General features: G+C 43.5%; 2 protein-coding genes across 9 annotated transcripts in view; both read right to left on the minus strand.

Annotated features, from left to right (window-relative positions):
- The window catches only part of LOC127531806 (NACHT, LRR and PYD domains-containing protein 3-like), a 100220-nt gene that overhangs the window by 25205 nt on the left and 52676 nt on the right, over nucleotides 1–22339 (minus strand). The gene's annotated exons all lie outside the window — the stretch shown is intronic.
- Nucleotides 14022–22265, minus strand: LOC110967985 (formimidoyltransferase-cyclodeaminase). Of its 2 annotated transcripts, XM_051941977.1 has the most exons (14): nucleotides 22098–22251; nucleotides 20729–20912; nucleotides 20452–20580; nucleotides 19567–19655; nucleotides 19289–19468; nucleotides 18920–19057; nucleotides 18537–18668; nucleotides 18313–18374; nucleotides 18113–18239; nucleotides 17876–18037; nucleotides 17478–17521; nucleotides 14720–14858; nucleotides 14526–14621; nucleotides 14022–14196 (listed from the first exon to the last, which is right to left on the minus strand). In XM_051941977.1, exons 1-14 carry the CDS (start codon nucleotides 22149–22151, stop codon nucleotides 14113–14115), a joined length of 1620 nt encoding a protein of 539 aa, XP_051797937.1. In that variant the 5' UTR covers nucleotides 22152–22251; the 3' UTR covers nucleotides 14022–14112. The 2 variants fall into 2 exon arrangements, 1 of the variants encoding a protein (XP_051797937.1); XR_007938919.1 differs by lacking the exons at nucleotides 14022–14196; nucleotides 14526–14621 and having other exon boundaries at nucleotides 14753–14858; nucleotides 17796–18037; nucleotides 22098–22265.

Raw genomic sequence — 22339 nt, forward strand, 5'->3', positions numbered from 1 at the left:
GACTTTTCTTGTCCTCATGTGTTTTCGAGTCGTTTCCATGGACGCATCCGCTGACAAAATGTAGCTGTTCAAACTAAGCTGCCAAAATATTCAAATGTGATTTGTATTCTTCCATCTGCATATTATATTTTTTCCCGATGGTCTTAATGTGTGTTTCACAGGTAAAATGTTTGAAAAAGGATTTATTATGGTCTGAATTGTAATCAACTCTATGAGCTGGTGTCTAAAGCGTGTGTGTGTGTGAATGGGTAAAGAAGACTACAGTGTAGTGCTACATAATAATAACAGTAGTAGTAGTAGTAGTAGCCTAGTAGTAATAGTAATAATAGTAGTAGCAATAATAATAATATTAACAATAATAGCGCGTTTCATTTGTAAAGTAGCCTACTTTACATTTCTTTGAGAAATCTCAGTGCTGTGAGATAACAGAGGGCAAGAGGGAGAGAAAGAAGACAGAAGTCACAAATTAATTGAATTGATAAGACAGAAGGGGTTTGATTGCACAGGTGGACTGGTCTGGTCCAAAAAGTGGAAGAAGTGGAATTCGACTCCCAATCCGGCCCTGACTGTGGCTAATTAGCTGATGAGTCCATTAACCTCATTTAAAACTGAGGCGTTATTTATAACTCCATTACAGCAAGTTTCAAGAAAATGACTAAACACTGAAATAAGTACGTAAATTTTAAGATCAAGTAAAAAAAATCATCACAACTGCTGACAATAGACAATCGTGCTGCACAGAAGAATGACTTCCTGCAGTAGAGCTCATTGTCCAGCAGCTCATGTGAACCCTGTGACCTGCTCACATGTCTGAGGGTGAAATCATGTGACTGACCGCAGAGAAACAACTGAAAGTGATAAAAACACACAGAACAGGAAGAGTTGGGCTGTTAGAGGAAGTGAACAACATGAAGCTGAGGGTTTATTCCAGGCCTGTTATCTACCTCCAACAGGTGTGTGTTCTCACCTGCAGGTTGGACAGTTTCCCACCACCACCTCAGACTGCTGGCTGATGGTGTACATTCTAGAGTAGGGCTGCTGGGAGACAGTTGGGCTCATCGGGACTAACGGGAATCCTGCAGTTTAGAGAAAGTGACATACATTTTAGCCGACATACATTAAATATAATGTTTTAGAAGCATGTGATAGCAGAAAACGTGTCATTCTTCAACAACAATAATAAAGGATTATAGCTGAATATGTAAAGTAGAAATAAGAGGAATTCAGTGACATTGATCAGTTTGATTAGTTATGTCTTTCTCTGTTCCATCACTTTTATTTCCCATTAAGGTCCAGATCTTAAAGCTTTATCAAGTATTTTTTCCAGACTCCGTTTCAGGTTGAACTGTGGCTACCTGCTAGCTTAGCCATTAGCGCAGCGTTAGCCACACTTTTTTGTCTTATGAAGTATAATAGTATAATTATTTATATATAATATATGATCATATTAATAATTATAATAATATTATAATAAATTATAATTATAAGTATAATAGTAAAGTGAATATCCTAAGGATTACAGATTTTATGGTATAAACCGTTCAAAAGTCATTTCATTATCAGCCAATAGAAAGAACGATACAGATAATATCGGCCATAATAATGGAACTATCCCTACAACCAACTCAGATACTCTTCAGTCTATCTAATATTATTATGGAGGGAATTGGTTATGAGTGAATTTACAATGGCAAACTTGTTCTAAATCATGTTCTTAATCAGTACGGCTGTCTTAACGAGTGTATCCACCTTAAGACACAGACTGAGAACCAGGGGTTGATTATCATATTCTACATTTCTTTTCCTTCATTTCTTGCCACTTCTCCCTAATAAAGACATTTAGAGACCAAAAATCCCAGGAGAATCTCAAAGATGCTAACCAATGCTAACATTTATGAACATTCAATGACAGTGATTCATTAATTGTTGTTTTCCAGACTCTGGTCTGGCTGCCAAGTTAGCCGCTAGCCGCTAGCTTAGCATTTTCCTGATCTCTTCTTCAGTTTTTCTACTTGAGAGACATTTCTGAGACCGCAGACAGACAAAGGAGGCTGCATCACACCTGAATTAAAGCATTTCATTCAGCGATAATGTGAAAAACCCCAAATATCAGGAACAATAATAAGCCTGTCCCTGGTTAGAGTTGACCCTTTTGTGAACGTGATTCTGCACAAATTCACAATCAGATGACATTTTTATTGCCGTGAACCGGTTTGAAAACACAGAAGTAGATTGTAAAGAAAAAAAGGACAAACAGGAGAGAAGCTTATCTCTCAGTCTGTCTTCATTAAAAATCTATATACATGGCGTTTTAGTCCGATATGAAGTCTGAATCGATCTGTTGCTGTTTCTGAGTGTAAAGATCCAGATAAAGCTTCTAACTGGGTCGTTTTAAAGTCACAGCTCCAGATCAGAAATGCTGGCCCATATAAGCTGGTTTACAGCCTCAGATCATCAGCCGATGGTCCAAAGTCTGAATATGAGGTGACAAGGCTGCTTTCATCAGCTTAAAAGCCATTTTAGAGACTTTTATTGAAGTATTTTAACTTCAAACTTTATTTATTTGTAGAGCACTTTTCATGCAGAACAACACAAAGTGCTTCACAAGAATTAAAAACAAAGAAGACAATAAATAAATACCATTAAAAATAAAAATAAAGGCAGTGTTGTCCCTTTTACTCTGTTTTTTGTCTTTTACCTCATTTAACTCTATTTCTTCACATTTTTGTTGTAACATTGACTTCAAATGTGTCAAAAAGTTATCATGAACATTCCTATATTATTAATAAATTCTGTCCTTGTCCTTAATCTTCAAACATTATCTTCAGTGACTGACAGGCCTCCACATGTCCGTCTGATGATCTAATTAGTATAAAGAGAAGACGACTGGTTAAAGTCAGATAACAAGTCCTGACTAATAATGACAAATGTGTTAAAAGAAGGATCCACTGGTTCGTTTCACAGAAGCTGACTGGCTCTATTTACTTTGTTTAAACCACTGTCTCGAGTTGTGCTTCTGTGATTCGTGCGTTTCCCAGAACTGTGGTTTGTAATGCAGCTGCTTCAACAACATGTCTCTGTACTTACTGAGAGCTGATTGGTCAGCTTCCCTCTGGTTGTAAACTGCAGGACCACTCCCAGCTAAACAGGATGAATGAAGAATCTTCAGGAACTGTCTGATCGACTCATTATTTGGTGAGAACAGGTGAGGACATGCTTTGCTTCCACAGAAGGTCAGCTCATACAGAACTAATTTAGGTGTTCTATCAAGGTTTGAACAGCTAAAATGAAAGGAAAGGTTTACAAAACTGTGGTGAGACCAGCCATGTTGTTTGGTCTGGAGCAGAACTGAAGATGCTGAGGTTCTCTTTGGGAGTGACCAGGATGGATAGGATCAGGAATGAGTACATCAGAGGGACAGCACATGTTAGAGGCTTTGGAGATAAAGTCAGAGAGGCCAGACTGAGATGGTTCAGACATGTCCAGAGGAGAGAGAGTGAATATATTGGTAGAAGGATGCTGAGTTTCCCACTGCCAGGCAGGAGGCCTAGAGGAAGACCAAAGAGGAGGTTTATGGATGTGGGTAAAGAGGACATGAAGGTGGTTGGTGTGAGAGAAGAGGATGCAGCAGACAGGGTTAGATGGAGGCAATTGATTCACTGTGGAGACCCCTGAAGGGAAAAGCTGAAAGGAAAAGAAGAAGAAGAAGATCAAGGTTTGAACAGCAGGGGGCAGCATTCAGTCAGTAGGGTTGATCAGTAGATTTTACAGAAGAACTGACCTTAATGTGGACTCAGGAAAAACTGTAGCAGAACCTGAACTCTATCAGACTGTAACAGAACCTGAACTCTATCAGACTGTGGCAGAACCTGAACTCTATCAGACTGTAACAGAACCTGAACTCTATCAGACTGTAGCAGAACCTGAACTCTATCAAACTGTAACAGAACCTGAACTCTATCAAACTGTAGCAGAACCTGAACTCTATCAAACTGTAGCAGAACCTGAACTCTATCAGACTGTAGCAGAACCTGAACTCTATCAGACTGTAACAGAACCTGAACTCTATCAAACTGTAACAGAACCTGAACTCTATTAAACTATAACAGAACCTGAACTCTATCAGACTGTAGCAGAACCTGAACTCTATTAAACTATAACAGAACCTGAACTCTATCAGACTGTAGCAGAACCTGAACTCTATCAGACTGTAACAGAACCTGAACTCTATCAGACTGTGGCAGAACCTGAACTCTATCAGACTGTAACAGAACCTGAACTCTATCAAACTGTAGCAGAACCTGAACTCTATCAGACTGTAACAGAACCTGAACTCTATCAGACTGTAGCAGAACCTGAACTCTATCAGACTGTAACAGAACCTGAACTCTATCAGACTGTAACAGAACCTGAACTCTATCAAACTGTGGCAGAACCTGAACTCTATCAGACTGTAGCAGAACCTGAACTCTATCAGACTGTGGCAGAACCTGAACTCTATCAGACTGTAACAGAACCTGAACTCTATCAGACTGTAGCAGAACCTGAACTCTATCAGACTGTGGCAGAACCTGAACTCTATCAGACTGTAGCAGAACCTGAACTCTGTCAAACTGTAGCAGAACCTGAACTCTATCTAACTGTAACAGAACCTGAACTCTGTCAAACTGTAGCAGAACCTGAACTCTATCAGACTGTGGCAGAACCTGAACTCTATCAGACTGTAGCAGAACCTGAACTCTATCAAACTGTAACAGAACCTGAACTCTATCAGACTGTAGCAGAACCTGAACTCTATCAGACTGTAGCAGAACCTGAACTCTATTAAACTATAACAGAACCTGAACTCTATCAGACTGTAACAGAACCTTCATGCATCTTTCTGACTGTAATGATATCATGTTGTTCTTGTCTTGTGACTGACCTTCTGATCCTGAGCTGCTGGTAGGAATCCTCAGCAGCAGATCCTTCCTGGGGATCTTCTCTAAAACCACCGTGGTCACCTGCACAGCTCTCTGAAGTCCATAAATCTCCACCATCACATCCACAGTTTTACACCTGTCTAGTGTCTGTAGTCGGCTTTTTGTGATGGCTGGAAGGTCTTGAACAATGTTGGGCTGCTGCAGGAACCACTGGAATACAGACAGCTCTTCATCTCTTAGATCATCCAGGATGTTTTTGAGGACCTCTGACGTCATGGTGGCTTCCTGATAAAGTCAAGGAACATGTCAGCAGTTAATGAACAGTTGTGTTGGTGTGGTGGAGGTTGTTGGGTAATTTACTGTTCTCCTTGTCCTGTTAGCTATAAATGGGCTTTCATCGTCTTTGCAGCTGGACATGAAAAATCAGAAATAGAAACGCTACCATCGACTGAATGATCAGAGCGATCAATAATCACAGTAATCACAGTTAGACATGGTAGGCTGAGTGGAATCGGTGGAAATGGCCAGAAGATAAGGACATTGGAAGAGGATGTCTGTTTTCTGTCTGCAGAGTCAAGGCTCACGCCTTTAGGTCATGAAAGGTTTTATTTTTGACCCTTGTCTCTTAATGATTTTCGCTCCACTGCAAAACCAGAAACAAGACGGACAGAGAAAAAAACAACCAGGAATATTTCAACCTCAGGGGTACAGAACCTTCTCCATGGTAGTGGTCCTTTTCCAGACAGACATTTCACTATTTACACTCAACAAAAATATAAACGCAACACTTTTGTTCTTGCTCCCATTTTTTATGAGATGAACTCAAAGATCTAAAACTTTTTCATCATCATCATCATCACCACCACCACCACCACCACCACCACCATCATCATCATCATCATCATCACCATCATCACCATCATCCTCAACAGAAGCTGTTAATGAACCAATCCAGTCCAACATAGACGGTCCTCTAACAGAGATATGACATGTGAACAATGATCTGGTACGTTGTGATTCCATGTTACATTCTCTATGAATATCTCCTGCTACAATTCAGCCAGTTATATTGTCAGGTGTGTTTCTGTACGGTGTTTCAGAGTCATGCTTCATGTGCCCCTGTTTGACTTTGAGGCCCTCCAAAGGTCTCTGCATGGCCCTGCCTCCCAAGATCTGGACAGTCCATCTGAACTACTGCATTCTCATGGAAGAAGCAGAAGCAGAGCAAAAAGATATCATCAAGGATACCGCATGAACACACCTGTCCAGTCTTGGATAAGAGACTTCCTTGTGATGCTTCACCATCACTGATCACTAGATGACAGGTAGGAGGCCAAAGATTAGTTCAGAGAGATGAGCCAACTCCTGCTCCTCCCTCATTGATAAGGTAGTCCTTTATTTCTCCCCACGCCAGGGGAGACTGACATTGTTACAGCAGCAGTAAACGTAGTAATGTAATAAAATAATGATATTTACAATATGTGCAGGGATGAGGAATGAGAGTGAAAAATAAGTTTAAAAAGTGCAAAGATGTAGCAGTGCAAGAATGTGTGTGCAAATGTTGTGTTTTGTGGTGATGTGCTGTGAGTCCAGTCTATGCTGAGCCCCTGAAGCTGATGGTGTTCAGTCTGACAGCAGGTGAAGGAGCTGTCATAGCGCTCCTAGCAGGGTGGAGGTCTCACTTCTTCCTGTTTCCTGCTCAACTTGTTCATATGTTCTACATGTTTGTCTGGTTTAGGATTTGTTGATTTTTAACGTTTAGTTTCTTTAGATTTGTCTTGGACCTTTAGTTTGTGTTTTTGTGGACCACGCTCTTCCTTTAGTTGTTCCTCCCCCCCGCCCCGTCTAAACATACTCAGTAAGTTTTGATTAAAGTTGATCTGTGTTTTCACCTGCCTGACTATATATGTAGGTCAGTCACACCATTAAACACTAAAAACATCTATTTATAAAATGTGTGACAGCACAAAATGTTCTCTGTCATTTCCTGTTCACTTTCAGCAGCTTTATTTTACACACACTGATCATCTGAGGGTGTCTGAACAGCAACATCTCAGGAATTATTTCAGATAAAAGAATGACATTTTCACTGATTTCTCATCATGACATTCACTCAGAATCTGCATATTGGAGAAGTAGATGCAATAATCTGTGGTTGTGGGTGAGGTGAACATTTTAAACCTCCAGAACTCTTTAACTTGCATCAGGCCAACACCAATATTTCTGTCTGGATGCTAAATCCTGTCATCACTGCTCCATCACTTCTGAGTTTAGTGAAACTTTATTTACATGTCCTGTTTGTGATGAAGTATTTCATCTTAAAGTGTTCCACATGTGCTGTTCCAGATGCTTCTGACAATATCACTGTTTACACTGTTGTCATTTAACGATGAAAAATGATGAAAAATGATGAAAAACATCACATTTAAATTCACTTCATCTCACAAAGTATTCCATACATTATTCTATAATTTGGCATCTATTTTTATTCATATCTTTTGCTGTAAAAATATTCAAGTAAATCACAGACGGTCGAGCAGAAACTGTTTTAAAAAATGAGTGATTTGAGGAGAAATGATTCATCATAAAATCTGAATAAAAATGAGATTGTGTCTCGATGCTGTAAACTCATTTCCTTTAACTGTTTTCATGAGCTGCTGAATCACAAAGAAACTTCTGCAACTGAAAAAACCCTGCAGACACTAAATGGACCTGATGAACAGCTGTTGACTTTACAGCTGCAGAGAAGGAGCAGCTTTCATCTGTTAACACAATTTACCAAGTTTAAGAGAGAAAGCTGCTGTTCTTACCTTAATAAGGAGCTTCACACGGAGACAACGCTCTGAATCTAAACTTCATGTAACAGAAACTGAAGCAGGAAAGAGCCAGCTCAACCACACCTCTCAGCAAGTCTTAAATCTTGAATTTCTCCTTTTTTCTAAAGACAAAACATTAAACTGGAACTATTTTCCCCAGAGCCTGATGTATGGAATAAATTTCCTATCATAATTCAAGAGCATTTTAAATTGATTTTAGGGCAGCATTTATCGATTTCATTCTCAGATTTCGTGATATTGTCTCTCAGAACTCTGCTCAAATTTGCTCTGAGCGTGCTCAAACTGTGTCCTCGCACTCGGTTACGATGCTGCTCACGCAGATTTCCTGCGCTCAAACTCAAACTCAAACTCTTTGGCTGAATCCAAATCTCTGGACTTCACCGCACTTGTGAACTCGCGGACTTTGCGGGCGCGTTCACGGGAAGTCCGGGAGTGCTGAGGGCTGTCCAAATCTGCAACTCATCCAGTCCACAAGGGGCCTCAAGCAGACTTTCTGCAGACTTCCAGAGAGTCTGCTTGAGGTGCAGACTTCTGCAGACTTCACCAGTTTGATTACCCACAATTCATTGCAATACGGACATGACGTTTAAATTTTCAATTTTTTTATTGCGTCTGGCCTATAAAAGCTGTGCAGTCTGAAGCCGAAATCATGAGCTGAGAAAAATAATGGCGGAAAAAGGACGAAAGCAAGTCCTCCAATGTAAGTAATACCCAAATTAATTAATATTATAGCGTATACATGATAGTTCTTCAAACAGTGTCACGGAAACGACTGAAACGGACTCCAAGTCTGTCTATTAGCTCCATTCATAATGCTGTAGACTCAATTACATTCAATTCAATTCAATTTTATTTATATAGCGTCAATTACAGTCAAATCGTCTCAAGACGCTTTACAGAACCCATATGCCTGACCCCCAGAGCAGCCCAAAGGTGACAGTGGCAGGAAAACACCCTTTTAACAGGGAAGAAACCTCGAGCAGAACCCGGCTCTATATAGGGGGGACCCATCTGCCTGCTGGCCGGGGGGGTTGAGAGGGACAGAGGAGGGCAAGTCTGCTCGTGCAGACTTTACGTGATGACGGTAAAGACGTCACATTACGTATGACTGAAGTCCGCGAGGGCTCAGTCTGCAAGTCCAGAGGGTGGAGATCTGGATGCAGCCTTGCTCTCACGGATCTCTGCTCTGCTCTCAGATTTTTTGTGTATCAACGCTGTCAACCAAGAGAAGGCCGGCTAGCTTTGACCAATCACATTATCCCTGTTTGTATACGGGTGCATTCGCTGTTTTTCTGAGGAGCGTCGCATACGGGCGGGCACTCTTTCAACAGGTTTATCCACTCCCTACCTCCGGGGCTGTAATAAATGTGATTTCTTTTATTTTTTTGACCACTGTTGGAATAAAATATTCAGCTACTCAGCTTCTTCCTCTGCAGCTCTCTGCTGTGTGGACCAGGTCTGAGAGAAAATCCTCCTCTGTGTCTGCAGGCTGCCGTCACTCTGAGACACAAAGAGCAAAGATCAGCTGCTGCACCTTTAGATGACGTTAATATGAGACATGATGAAGCTGCAGCAGCTTCCTGGAAACAGCTGAGGACTAAGAAAGCTCCTCCTCTCTGACCACAGCCTCACTCTGGCCTTCATTTCTATTTTCTGATCCTTGGTAGGGTGACCATACGTCCTCTTTTGCCCGGACATGTCCTCTTCTGAGAGGCTGTCCGGCCTGTCCGGCCGGCGTTTATAAAGTCCTTCAAATGTCCGGGTTTTTTATCTTGCCTAGCTTGAGCGCGTCACAGACCAGTGTATTTATCATTCATGTGGAATGGTTCCTTTGGAAACACGCTCTGAGAGGCGGAGTTTGAGCCGAACCCCGGAACGTGTATTCATTCATTCACAAAGCTGTACAGAGACGCTCCACACTCACTCACTCCTCGCAGGCTGACAGGCAGGTAGGCACACTGCGAGAGAACAGTCGAACAGAAAGAAAATACCGAAACGCAAATGTCATTTCACTGATGAAATGCGATAAAAGTAGCCCTGTTTTCGTCCGGGTCGTGTCAAATGGGAGGCAGAATGTACAGTCTGCAAAGCTGGGACTTATGTCTCTGTAGCTAATAAGAAAAGGAAAAAGAAGGAAAAAAGGACTGTTGACTTGAGGCATTATTTCTATATTTTTTTTCATTTGCCATTAGACACATTATTTTGAAGAATGGGCTAAATGAACATTGAAGAATAGGCTACCTCTCTTTTTTCTTTTTGTTTCATATTTTGAGGCATTATTTCTATTTTTACAGAATTGATAATTGGGAGGTTATTTTGAAGAATGCTACTCTACCTCACTTTTCCTAACTAAGGTGTAAGTGTCAGACTTAGGAGAGATGATTATTTCTTATTTTGTTAAACATCTGAATACATGTGTTCCTACACAACTTGAGTCAATAACTATTAAAGACTAGTGCATGCCATATTTGTATGTGACTGATTATATTGTTTAGGAGAATTGCTTTAAATTAATAAATATACTATTTATAAAGCAACTGTTTGTGAGTGTTTTGGGCTATTTTTCTGTATATCCAGGTAAAGTGTTCTTTTCTGGGGAATTCAGAATATCTGTTTAACTGAGTTTGAAGCACAGGAAGCACAGAAAGCCCCCTGACCCACGGAAAACCCCTAAAAATGGGGGGGGGGGGGGGGGGGTGAAAATTTTTCGCGCACGAGCTGGAAGTGTGTCCTCTTTTCAGAGAAACAGAATATGGTCACACTAATCCTTGGAACACATTGTCTAGCTTCCATTGATGGGAAAGAGGCATCCTTTATGTTCTGACAACATTTATCTGAAGAGTTCTTGAAGCTGGAAGTCTGAATCTGTGAAGATCTTTTCATCTCAGAATGGTCTGGTCCATTTCCTGTCCCCACTTCGTCTCTGGATGTAGAACTGAAAATCAGAAAGGGCAACGAGTCACATGAAAGAAACTAAATAGACACTGATGTGTCAAGAGACAAAATTTCTGAAGCAGCTTTTGACATGAAGGCCTATCTGGATCATGATGAACTGGAACCCACTGATCAGCTCTGATAGTCAAGTGTCCTTCCCTCACAGAGCCTGCTAGAGGAAAAGGTATGAAGGATGTTAGCATTCAGAACAACTCAATAACTACAGAGCACAGCTGAGAGAGGAAGGCTGCAGTGAAGTGTCAGCTAACAAAAACAAACAGCAGATGGAGATGTAACTAAATAGACCCTGGAAAGAGCTAAACGTGGAGAAGTGGACCATGTTTCTGAACATCCACAACAACATGAAGACTTCTCCTAGTGGAAGCCTCCAAGAAGAACGACTTGATCCTTCATTTATGAAGGAGAAGATGGACTGAATTTTGTCTCTAAGGAGAAGAGAGGTAGTGGAAGAACAACCCATGGTGATGGACATCCAGAGCAGATGACCAGCTTTGTTCTTCAAAGAACAGCTAAGTGTTTACGGTTTGGTGTCCCTGTGCATTTTCTGCATGTGTAAAGGTTCATGTATCATCTGAATTCTTAGTAATTGGTCTGATGTGTACATATCCTGAACATGTTCTGGCAGATCTATGACGAGTTTTTCCTCATAACAAACGAGGACTTGCTGTGGACGAGTTCACGCCAAAACTTCTCCGGCTGTACCGGGTCCGAAAAGGAGCTTTTGGGAAGGACATGGAAATCAGTTGGAGAAACTCAGTGATGAGGTACAACGTTCTAAGTTTATTCACTTTGGTTGGTCATGAGAAATTCTTTTTTTTTGTATTTTTATAGACCTCCAACACTGTCAGACAGGATGCTGCACTTCCAGTCCTTCCAGTGCTCCTTCAGGACGAGCCCAAAGAACTCTTCAAACAATGTCTAGGAAGTATTAAACATCACAAAAGAGCAGTGCTGTGATTTTGTCAGACGTGTAGAAGTGTTTTAGCGCCACACTTTAGTGCACTGGTTCCCAAACCTTTGATTAGAAACATGACAGTCTATTATCATTTATTATCTTTCACATTTTTACTTTGGTTTTCAACATCTTCTCCTCAAAATTCCTTTTTGAACAATAATGAATAAAACTATTCAAGAAAAAGAATAAAATGGAAAGAAATGCACCAAAGTATTCAAATGAATGGAATATGATCCTGATTTTTGCATCTAATTATTTCTAAGTGCAAAAGTGGGACGGAAGCAGAAGAAATATCTGACAGGTGTTCACTGAGAAACCTTATTTAAAATAAGAACAAATTTAAACAGCCTTTGTGGCCAGTTTAGAGGACATTCCTGAATCTCTGATGTGCTCCTGAACGCCCCTGAGAGTGTAGTTTAGACACATGAACGCACCACAGGACTGATGATGAACGTTTAAATTCTGCAGATATAACAGCAACACAAAGCGGTTTGTCAGAAATATAAGACTGAACTCTTTAGACCGTATATAAGTGTGTGATTGGTGTAAACAAAGCTGCAGCGTCGTGTTTGAAACTCACTAAGAAGAATCTGACAGATGATGGATTTTCAGCCTTTCTGGTAAAACCAACATATTTAGTCACTGAAAGTCTACAAATGTCTCCAGTTTAATTTGCTTTAAGAGCTATTCCACTATAGGAGGAAAAAATCCAACACATCGTCACTACAATGACTCATTATTTCTTCTCCACATGAAATGAATTTATTCCTACCTTCAGGCTGGATCAGAAGTCTTGGAGGGTCGAATGTGAGCCTCCATTTAATGAAAGTCTGAAATGTCTCACTTTGTTTGGCATCATGTTCTGTTTTAACCCTGCTCTGACTTTACAGGAGTCTGGTCCTGAACATGAGTCTACCCAGGAAGTGGCTGGATGTATGATGGATGGATGGATGGATGGATGGATGGATGGATGGATGGATAAACAGCCACCTGTGACAACAATGCAGTCATTCTAATCCATGGATGTTTCTAGGTTTAGTTAGAGGTCATACAGTAACTTATTTTGTTTCTGGTCTTTACAGGAGTCTGGTCCTGAACATGAGTCTACCCAGGAAGTGGCAGTGGGTGAACTCTTTGTTCTAGAGGACTGTGGTTCAACAACCTCAGGTGCAGTGGTGCAGAACATTGCTGTGATTCTGGAGGACGTCCCAGATCTTTTTGGCCTTCTCTACACTCTCTCAATATCTCAGGTCTCAGGTCTGCATTACAGGGACCTGATCAGTGGAGTAGTTTTACCAGCAGCAGCAACACTTTAGGAACCATCTACAGCAGGACTCCTCCACAGTAGCAGAACCAGGACAGCAGTACAGATACACAGAACACAGAGGTACTACTTAGTGAACATGGATAGAAGAGAGTCCTGGAGGGAACAAAGTTTTCTTATTCTGAAATTTAATCACACAGTCAGAAGAAAAAGTTTCAGCAACTACGAGTCCATGTTGATCATCAGTCTGTAGTTTCTGTTGACTCCTAGAACTCTGAATTTGTGATGGTAGTCAACTTAAATCAGCTCCGCTCATTCGACTCAAATACAACAGTGGGAAAGATCTGAGGAGCTCAGCAAAGATCTGAAGAGCCAAATCATTGACTTGAACCAGTCAGAAAGTCACTTGAAGACATTTGAAAGCAGGTCTGGATGAATGAGAAGCTGCTGGAACACAGCTGTCAGTGTCCACAGGGTTCTAAAGGATCCATGAAGAAGGAAGTTCTTCCTCTAGAAGCAGAACCGTACAGCTCCACTCATCACATGGACAAAGAAAAGACCTTGTGGAGGAAAGTTCTGTGGTCAGATGGAACAAAAACTGAAGGTGAGGCCTTTAACCCCAAGAACACCAAACCTATCTCCAAGCATGGTGGTGGCAGTATCATCCTATGGAGCTTTACACAAAGTAAATAGAATTATGAAGAAGGAGGATCACCTCCACGTTCAGGAGAACCTAAAACCATCAACAGAAGGCTGATCTTGGACACAGTTGGATGTTTCAACCAGACAATGAGTCCAAACACACATCAGACATGGTAAAGAAATGGTTCCATCAGGATAGAATGAAGGTTCTAGAATGAAGGTTCTAGACTGGTCTCCCCAAAGTCCTGACTTAGACCCATCAAGAACCTGAAGAACCAAGTCAGAAAGACCACATATGTAGTGGATCGGCACCAATTGTGGTTGTCTTTCTTCCTCAGACTTGAGTCAGTCAAGTTGATAGTATAATGATACTGCCACCTCCATGACTGATGGTAGGGATGGTGTCCTGAGGAGTGGAACATAAACCAAATATGAACATTTCTGAGTTCAGTTTTCAGTGTCAGTGTTTCCGGTTTATTAAATGACTGTAACAGAAATCAGAGGTATCTTTGACATTGACAATGTCATTTCAGATGTTCACTTTCTTTTCTCTGCAGCCTGGAGGACAGCAGCAGCATTTTCCTTCGCCTCCTGCAGCAGCAGCGACGCTTGTTTCTCCGTCTGCAGCGACAGAACAGAAGGAGGTTAGGAGAGGCTTCAGTCAGACGATCTAAGGAGAGGCTTCAGTCAGACGATCTATGGAGAGACTTCAGTCAGACAATCTAAGGAGAGGCTTCAGTCAGACGATCTAAGGAGAGGATTGAGTCAGACGATCTAAGGAGAGGCTTCAGTCAGACGATCTAAGGAGAGGCTTCAGTCAGACAATCTAAGGAGAGGCTTCAGTCAGACAATCTAAGGAGAGGCTTCAGTCTGACGATCTAAGGAGAGACTTCAGTCAGACAATCTAAGGAGAGGCTTCAGTCAATCTAAGGAGAGGCTGGAACACTTACGGTAACTTTGAAGGCATCGTCGGTGATGTCTTTGAGGTTGATCATGACGTTGTAATAAGCTCCGAAAACAGCCGCCTCCAACGCCTTAGCTGCCACCTGGAAACCAACGAGTTAATCTGCAGCTTTGCTTTCGAGTTTTCTCACAGTTCTGAAGTACAATTTATGAACATAGACAAGTTGGTGTGTTTTCTCACCTGAGCGTCGGACTTGCAGCCGATGTTTCCGTGGACGACCATCTCTCTGAGCGGTGACCAGAGGACGCTGATCCTCTCGGCCAGAGCCAACGGGACGCCGACGGCTCGCTGCAGACCGGCCTGCATCGCTGCTTCTCTCCTGAAAACAACAGAACTGTGAACATGTCTGAAAAGACAAGCATCCAAACATCCCTCCACCCAGCCCTGGAGGAGTCCAACACCCACTGGAAACATCTCTGACTTTGTGCTGAGTATGTGGACACAGCTCTCACTTTGGTTGTTCAGGGACCAAATGTCTCATATCAGAGAGCCTGGTACCCCATACTCCCTCAGTACCCCCACAGAGGTCCTCAGAGGACACGGTCATAGACCTTCTCCAGATCCACAAAACACATGTAGACTGACAGGTCCAACTCCCATGACCCCCTCAGCAGCTCCATAAGAGTAAAGATCTGACCACCGTTCCATGACCAGGACAGAATCCACATTGTTCCTCCTGAATCTGAGGTTCTACAATCACTCAGAGCCTCCCTTCCAGCATCCTAGAGGAAACTTTCCCAGGGAGGCTGAGAAGTGTGACATCCTGATAGTTGGAACTCACTCTCTGGTCCCCCTTATTGAAGATGGGAACCACCACCCCGGTCTGCCACTCCACAGGTACCGTACCTGATGCCCACATTGTAGAGAGATGTCAGCCAAGACAGTCCAACAATGTCCAGAACCTTCAGCATCTCAGGTAGGATCTCATCCACACCTGGAGCCACTGAGGAGCTTCTTAACTACCTCGGTGACCTCTGCCATGGATATGATTGAAGATTCCCCGAGTCTTCATGCTCCACCTCCTCCACAGAGGACGTGTTTACCGGGTTCAGGAGTTCCTCAAAGTGCTCTTTCCACCCGACAATGTCCCCAGTACGGGTCACCAGTTCTCCACCCCGACTGTACACAGCCTGAGTAAAGTCCTGTCTCCCCTTCCTGAGGCACTGAACGGTTTGCCAGAATTTCTTCAAGATCAACTGAAAGTCCTTCTCCATAGCATCTCCAAATTCCTCCCACAACCGAGTTTTAGCTTCTACAACTGCAGCAGCTGCATTTCTTTTGGCTGACTGGTACCTGTCAACTGCTTCAGGAGACCTCCAAGCCAACCAGGCCCAAAATGTCTCCTTCTTCAGCCTGACGGCTTCCCTCACCATTGGTGTCCACCAGCAGGTTTCTGGGTTGTCAACAGACACTAGTGGCATTTAGACCACAGCTCCTAACAGCTGCTTCTGCAATGGAGGCTTTGAACATGGACCACTCATACTCCATGTCCCCAACCTTACCCAGGATGCAGGAGAAACTCTTCCAGAGGTGAGAGCTGAAAACCGCACAGACAGGGTCCTCCACCAGACATTGCCAGTTAAAACTCACTATACGTTTGGGTTTACCATGTCTGTCCAGCAGTCTTCCATCAGCTTCAACTCACCACCAGGTGGAGATCAGCTGACAGCTCTGCTCCTCTCTTCACCCAAGTGTCCAAAACATACTGCTGCAGGTGTGATGATACAACTACGAAGTCCATCATGGACCTTTGGCCTAAAATGCTCTGGTACCAGGTACACTTATGAGAAACTTCTGCTCCAACATGGTGTTTGTTATGACCAATCTATGACTAGAACAGAAGTCCAATAACTAAACACCACCCAGGTTCAGATCGGGCCGTTCCTCCCAATCATCTCTTCCAGGTTTCTCCATCGTTGCCCACATTAGTGTTGAGGTCCACCAGGAGAACTATGGAGTCTCCAGGTGGTACCCCTTCCAGGAACCACCCACAGACTCCAAGAAGGCCGGGTACTCTGCACTGCTGTTGGTGCATAAAGAACAGACAACAGTCAGAGTTTATCCTCTGAGAGGAGACCCTCTGGTTCTCCAGGAGAACTCCAACAAAGCGGTGCTTAGCCGGGGGCTCCTGAGTTTCCCCACACCCACCCAGAGCCTCTCACCCTGGACAAGTCCAGAAAAGGAGAGAGTCCAACCACTCTCCAGGATTATGGTTCCAGAACCCTTGCTGTGCGTGGAAGTGAGTCCAACTATATCAAGCTGGTATCGCTCCACCTCCACCAGCTCAGGTTCCTTCCATCCAGTGAGGTGACATCCCACATCCCCAAAGCTAGTCTCCACCACCAGGGGGCAGTGCACCCAGACGTCCACTCCTGCCTACTGCCTGGTGGGCATAGCACCCGACCTTGATTTCCTGCCCGGTGAGTGGTGGGGCAGGACGGCAACACTGTTACTTTTTCGGGCTGCACCCAACCAAGACCCATGGGGCCCCCAGACTCGGCCACCAGGTGCTCTCTGGCAAGTTTAGCCCCAGACCTGGCTCCAGAGAGAGATACTGGTTTCCCTGAAACCAGGTGAGGTGGCGGCTTTCCTTTTCTTCTGATTTGCCTTGGGAGACCCTACCAGGGGCTAATGACCCAGGCAACATAGTTCTCAGGATCAGAGGGACACTCAAACCCCTCCGATAAGGTGGTGATTCATCAGGGAGGACAGCAAACAACAAAACTCCTTTAGAACTGTAAAAACCACAGAAGGCAGCAAAACTAATGAATAAACCAAATAAGTTTCAAAGAAATAATAATTGAGTCAGTTACAGATGCTGTCGCCTCCTGGTGGCCTGACAGAGTACTGCAACTTTTCAGATTTAGAGATGATGCACTCAGACCACTCATTAAAACCTTTAATATCGTCATTAATCCAGATTTCATTATCGGGTCACCTCCTGATCTCCTCTGCTGTGGTCTTCGGCATCTTCAGCGCCGCCTGCAACAGAACAAACAGGCTCAAATCAGACTTTATGGTTCAGTGAGAATAAATAAAAACATTTCTGTCTGTAGTAGATCATAAAAATAGCATAGTTTCATATATCACAAACAAAAACCTAGCAATAGAGTACGATGGAAAAGAGTTTACAGTAAAATGATGTAGTAGTATGTTGGTGTGTCAGCAGTTGATATCTACAGGCGTCTACATGTATCTACAGGTATGTCTACAGATATCTACTGGTGTATCTACAGGTATGTCTACGGGTATCTACCTGTGTATCTATAGGCATCTACAGGTATCTCCAGGTATGTCTACAGGTGTCTCCAAGTGTGTCTCTAGATGTATGGTCACCATGTAGCTGTTGAAGGCGGAGGTATCGGTGTCCACCATGTGCAGCAGGTCTTCTGTGGCCTGATGAAACGGAGGAATCAGCCTCCTCATGACGGCGTCCAGGTTCTCAAACTGCCTCTTGCCGTAGGTCATGTGACCGACCATGGAGCCCAGCGCCGCCCCCTGCAGGAGAACAGAGATGTTACAATGAGAGGTCTCACTCTGCTGGAGGATCCTGGATGGGGAAGGAGGTCGTACCAGAGCACCGATGGCAGCAGAAACCGATCCTCCTCCGGGAGCTGCCGTCCGAGCGCCAACGCTCTGGACAAACTGCTGCAGAGACAAAGACACCAGCCGTCCGTCATCCTGTGGCTTCACCATGTACCTGTACAGGTAAGTTTACAGGTGAGGGGGTGAACTAACAGACCAGAGCAGACCATTAGAGGTGGAGGACTCACTCTATGATCCTCTCTCTGGGGTTGAACGGACCGAGGGAGTCGAGGCCCAACTTACTGATGACCTGAACACAAACAGACCTTCACACGCTGCACGTGTTGTGTGTTTTATACATGTTGTATGTTTTACACATGTTGTATGTTTTACACATTTTGCATAAAACATGTTGTATGTTTTATACATGTTACATAAAGCTGGTGGATAGTCTCAGAACTCGGCTGCTCACCAGGCGGACTTTGTGCTCCTCCTCCAGGACGAAGAGTCGATCTCTCTGGATGTAGAATTCTGCAGAGTCCAGCAGAGCCTTCAGAGGAATCAGACCCACGATCTGAGAGCCCACCACCGGCAGCTTCAGGTGCTGAAGCACCACAGCGTGTTGGAGGAAACATGTATGAACAAATGTGATGGAGGAAACATGTTGGAGGAAACATGTATGAAGAAACATGTTGGAGGAAACATGCATGAAGAAATGTGATGGAGGAAACATGTTGTATAAAGCATGCATGAAGAAACATGTTGGAGGAAACATGTATGAAGAAACGTGTTGGAGGAAACATGTATGAAGAAGCATGTTGTCTAGAACATGTATGAACCCTGGTTCTAACTGACCTCAGCGTCACTGCAGATCTCCTCGTAGACGCTGTGCAGTGGAGTCACCTCAAAGTCCAGGATGTTGGTGGAAACCTGAGCAAGGTTGGCCTCATCCAGGAACCAGCCCATCCCCTGGACCTTCTGCAGCAGACCAGGCTGGACCAGCACCAGGAGAACCACAGGAGAACCATAGGAGAACCACATGAGACCCATAGTAGAACCACAGGAGAACCACATGAAAACCATAAGAGAACCATAGGAGAACCACAGGAGAATCATAGGAGAATCACAAGAGAACCATAGGAGAACCACAGGACAACCACATGTAAACCACAAGAGAACCACAGGAGAACCATGGGAGAACCAAATGAAGCTAAAAGAACAGACCTGGTCCTTCCCTCGGCCTTGTTCCCGAATGTCCAGTGCGATGCGGTGAGCTTGTTCTTTGGTGCTGATCAGGTTCACATTGTAGGCGATCAGGAACTTGCGAGCGCCAGTTACCGTGGCACCCCATGATGGTACGAACACAGCCGGACCGAAGTCAGGGATCCAATCAGGACGCTGGAGCTGAAAGAGAAACTTGAACTGAAACGAACTGGAACCACTGAGAGTTTTAGAGGAAATAGAAGAAAAACTGAAGGTTGGAGGAGGAACCAGAGTTTCACCTTATCAGGTAGAGCTTCATACTCTCCAGCTCTCACCGACGGAAGATTCCTCCTCGACTCAGTACGAGCTGCTTCTCCATAGAGATACACTGTAAGAGGAGTCATAGTACCACTGATCAGGAAGTCTAGAAGGAGTCATAGTTCCACTAATCAGGAAGTCTAGAAGGAGTCATAGTACCACTAATCAGGAGGTATAGAAGGAGTCATAGTATCACTAATCAAGAGGACTAGAAGGAGTCATAGTACCATTATTCAGGAGGTACAGAAAGAGTCATAGTACCACTAATCAGGAGGTCTAGAAGGAGTCACAGTACCACTGACAGGAGGTCTAGGAGGAGTCATAGTTCCACTGATCGGGAGTTACAGGAGTCATAGTACCACTAGTCAGGAGGTATAGAAGGAGTCATAGTTCCACTAATCAGGAGGTCTAGAAGGAGTCATAGTTCCACTAATCAGGAGGTATAGAAGGAGTCATAGTTCCACTAATCAGGAGGTATAGAAGGAGTCATCGTTCCACTAATCAGGAGGTCTAGAAGGAGTCATAGTTCCACTAATCAGGAGGTCTAGAAGGAGTCATAGTAGCACTAATCAGGAGGTCTAGAAGGAGTCATAGTAGCACTAATCAGGAGGTCTAGAAGGAGTCATAGTACCACTAATCAGGAGGTATAGAAGGAGTCATAGTAGCACTAATCAGGAGGTCTAGAAGGAGTCATAGTACCACTGATCAGAGCTGCAGGTACTGACAGTGGATGCATAGCCCTGACAGTGAAGCATGGAGGTGTTAGCATGATGATATGGGGCTGTTTATATATAATGACGACATTTCTAGGTGAATGTTTTTCGTTGATTCTCCTCCAAGAATCCAGCAGTAGATCAGCGTCTCACCAGGAACCTGTAGCATCTCGGCCAGCTTCTGTCCAAACAGGTTTGCACAGCGGATGCAGTCGTCCATGGTGACGTTCTGGACGGGGATGAAGGGACAGACGTCCAGCGCTCCGGTCCGAGGATGCTCACCTGAATACCAAGAGATACAGGACAAACCCTCAAGACCTGAAGTTCTGGTTCTTCTGTCAAACACCAGAAACAAAGAACCGCCCAACAAGACAACATCCAGATGGACCAGAAGAGGTCCGGTTTCTCTGTCTGGTTCTGGTGGACTCACCTGAGTGTTTGCTCATGTCGATGAGGCTGAAGGCCTGCCGGGCAGCGCTCAGCGCTCCCTCCACCACCACCTCCGGAGAACCCACGAAGGTGTAGACGGTCCGGTTGGTGGAGGCTCCGGGGTCCACATCCAGCAGGCTGCAGCCGTGAGTGTTGGAGATGGCCGCCGAGATGGCATCAATCACCTGAAGGCACAGAAACCCTGCTGTCAGGATGGAAACACTGGCTCTGTCTGCAAAACCTGCACTTCAAACCTCTATGTTTACACTCAAATGTGTCTAAAATGTGGATAATAATCTGCCAAAGTACCAAAAACATGGATATTAATGTATTAACGTACCAAAAATATGGATATTAATGGACTAAAGTACCAAAAACATCGATATTCATGGACCAGTGCGTCCAAAACCTGGACTTTAACACAAAAGTACCAAAAATATGGATATTAATGCACAAAATCACCAAAACCCTGGATAATAACATAATAAAGGACCAAAAACTTGGATATTAATGGACTAAAGTACCAAAACTCTGGATATTAATGCACAGACGTACTACAAACTTGGCTATGAATGGACTAAACTGTGAAAAACCTGGATAAAATAACATATGACACACCTAGAAATCTGAATCTTAACCTTGGAAAACACAAAAACCCTGGATATTAAAGTATAAGAACATTAAAACTCCAGATATTAAGATACAAAAACATTAAAACCCTGGATATTTATGTTACCTTCCTTTCTTAAACTCTGACTAGAAGTAATCTGATTACATGCCTGTCAGATAACATGATGAAGCCAAACAAAGGCCCTGATTGGTTCTTTTCTGAGGAGAGTCAGAGTTTCAGGCCTTCAGACACTCGGTGTGAGCGTTGGTTGATTGATTATTGATGCAGTGAAGCAGAGGGTTTAAATGTTGTGAAAGCTGCAGCTGATCATTGACAGCATGTTTGGTGGTTAAACAGAAAACCATCAAAGGTCGCACAGCTTCCCTCTGAAGATCCATGTAATAATTAATGACAGGTTCCAGCCGGTCCAGGGTTCTGGTGTTCCACCGTTCTTCAGGATTCAAAAGACTTTTAGAGTCAGAAACCTCAAAAACTAAATATCCATGTAAAAGCTGTCAACAATCAGGATTTTAACACACAAAAGTACTAAAAACTTTAATATTAACACAAAAGTACCAAAAAACTGAATATTAACACAAAAGTACTAAAAACATGAAGCAATGAGTAAATAACGGTGGAATGAACACAGTCAGCGTTTCTTATTCCACAGAAATCTAGAATGTTTGAGACAATAATTAGTCAGAACCAGACGGTTGATGAAGCGGTAAATGTTCCGTTAAACGGTTCTAAAGGTTCTCACCTCTTTGTTCCGACCTTCAGAGAAGTTGGGGACACATTCGACCAGCTGAGCCATGATAGAAGCACTGATGGACCGTTCAGACCCTGGAGGACGTCCAGCCTCCAATCATTAACAGGAAGTAGGTCGCCTGGCAACCATCACACCTGAAGGTGGCGCCACAACAACACCGTCTTTGTCTGGAGCAGCACAACGTCCTCAGTCAGCTGCACAGACACACAAAGACTCTCCAAAAACTGACTCAA

The sequence above is a fragment of the Acanthochromis polyacanthus genome, chromosome 22 (assembly GCF_021347895.1).
Source record: "Acanthochromis polyacanthus isolate Apoly-LR-REF ecotype Palm Island chromosome 22, KAUST_Apoly_ChrSc, whole genome shotgun sequence".
NCBI classification, from domain to species: Eukaryota; Metazoa; Chordata; class Actinopteri; family Pomacentridae; genus Acanthochromis; species Acanthochromis polyacanthus.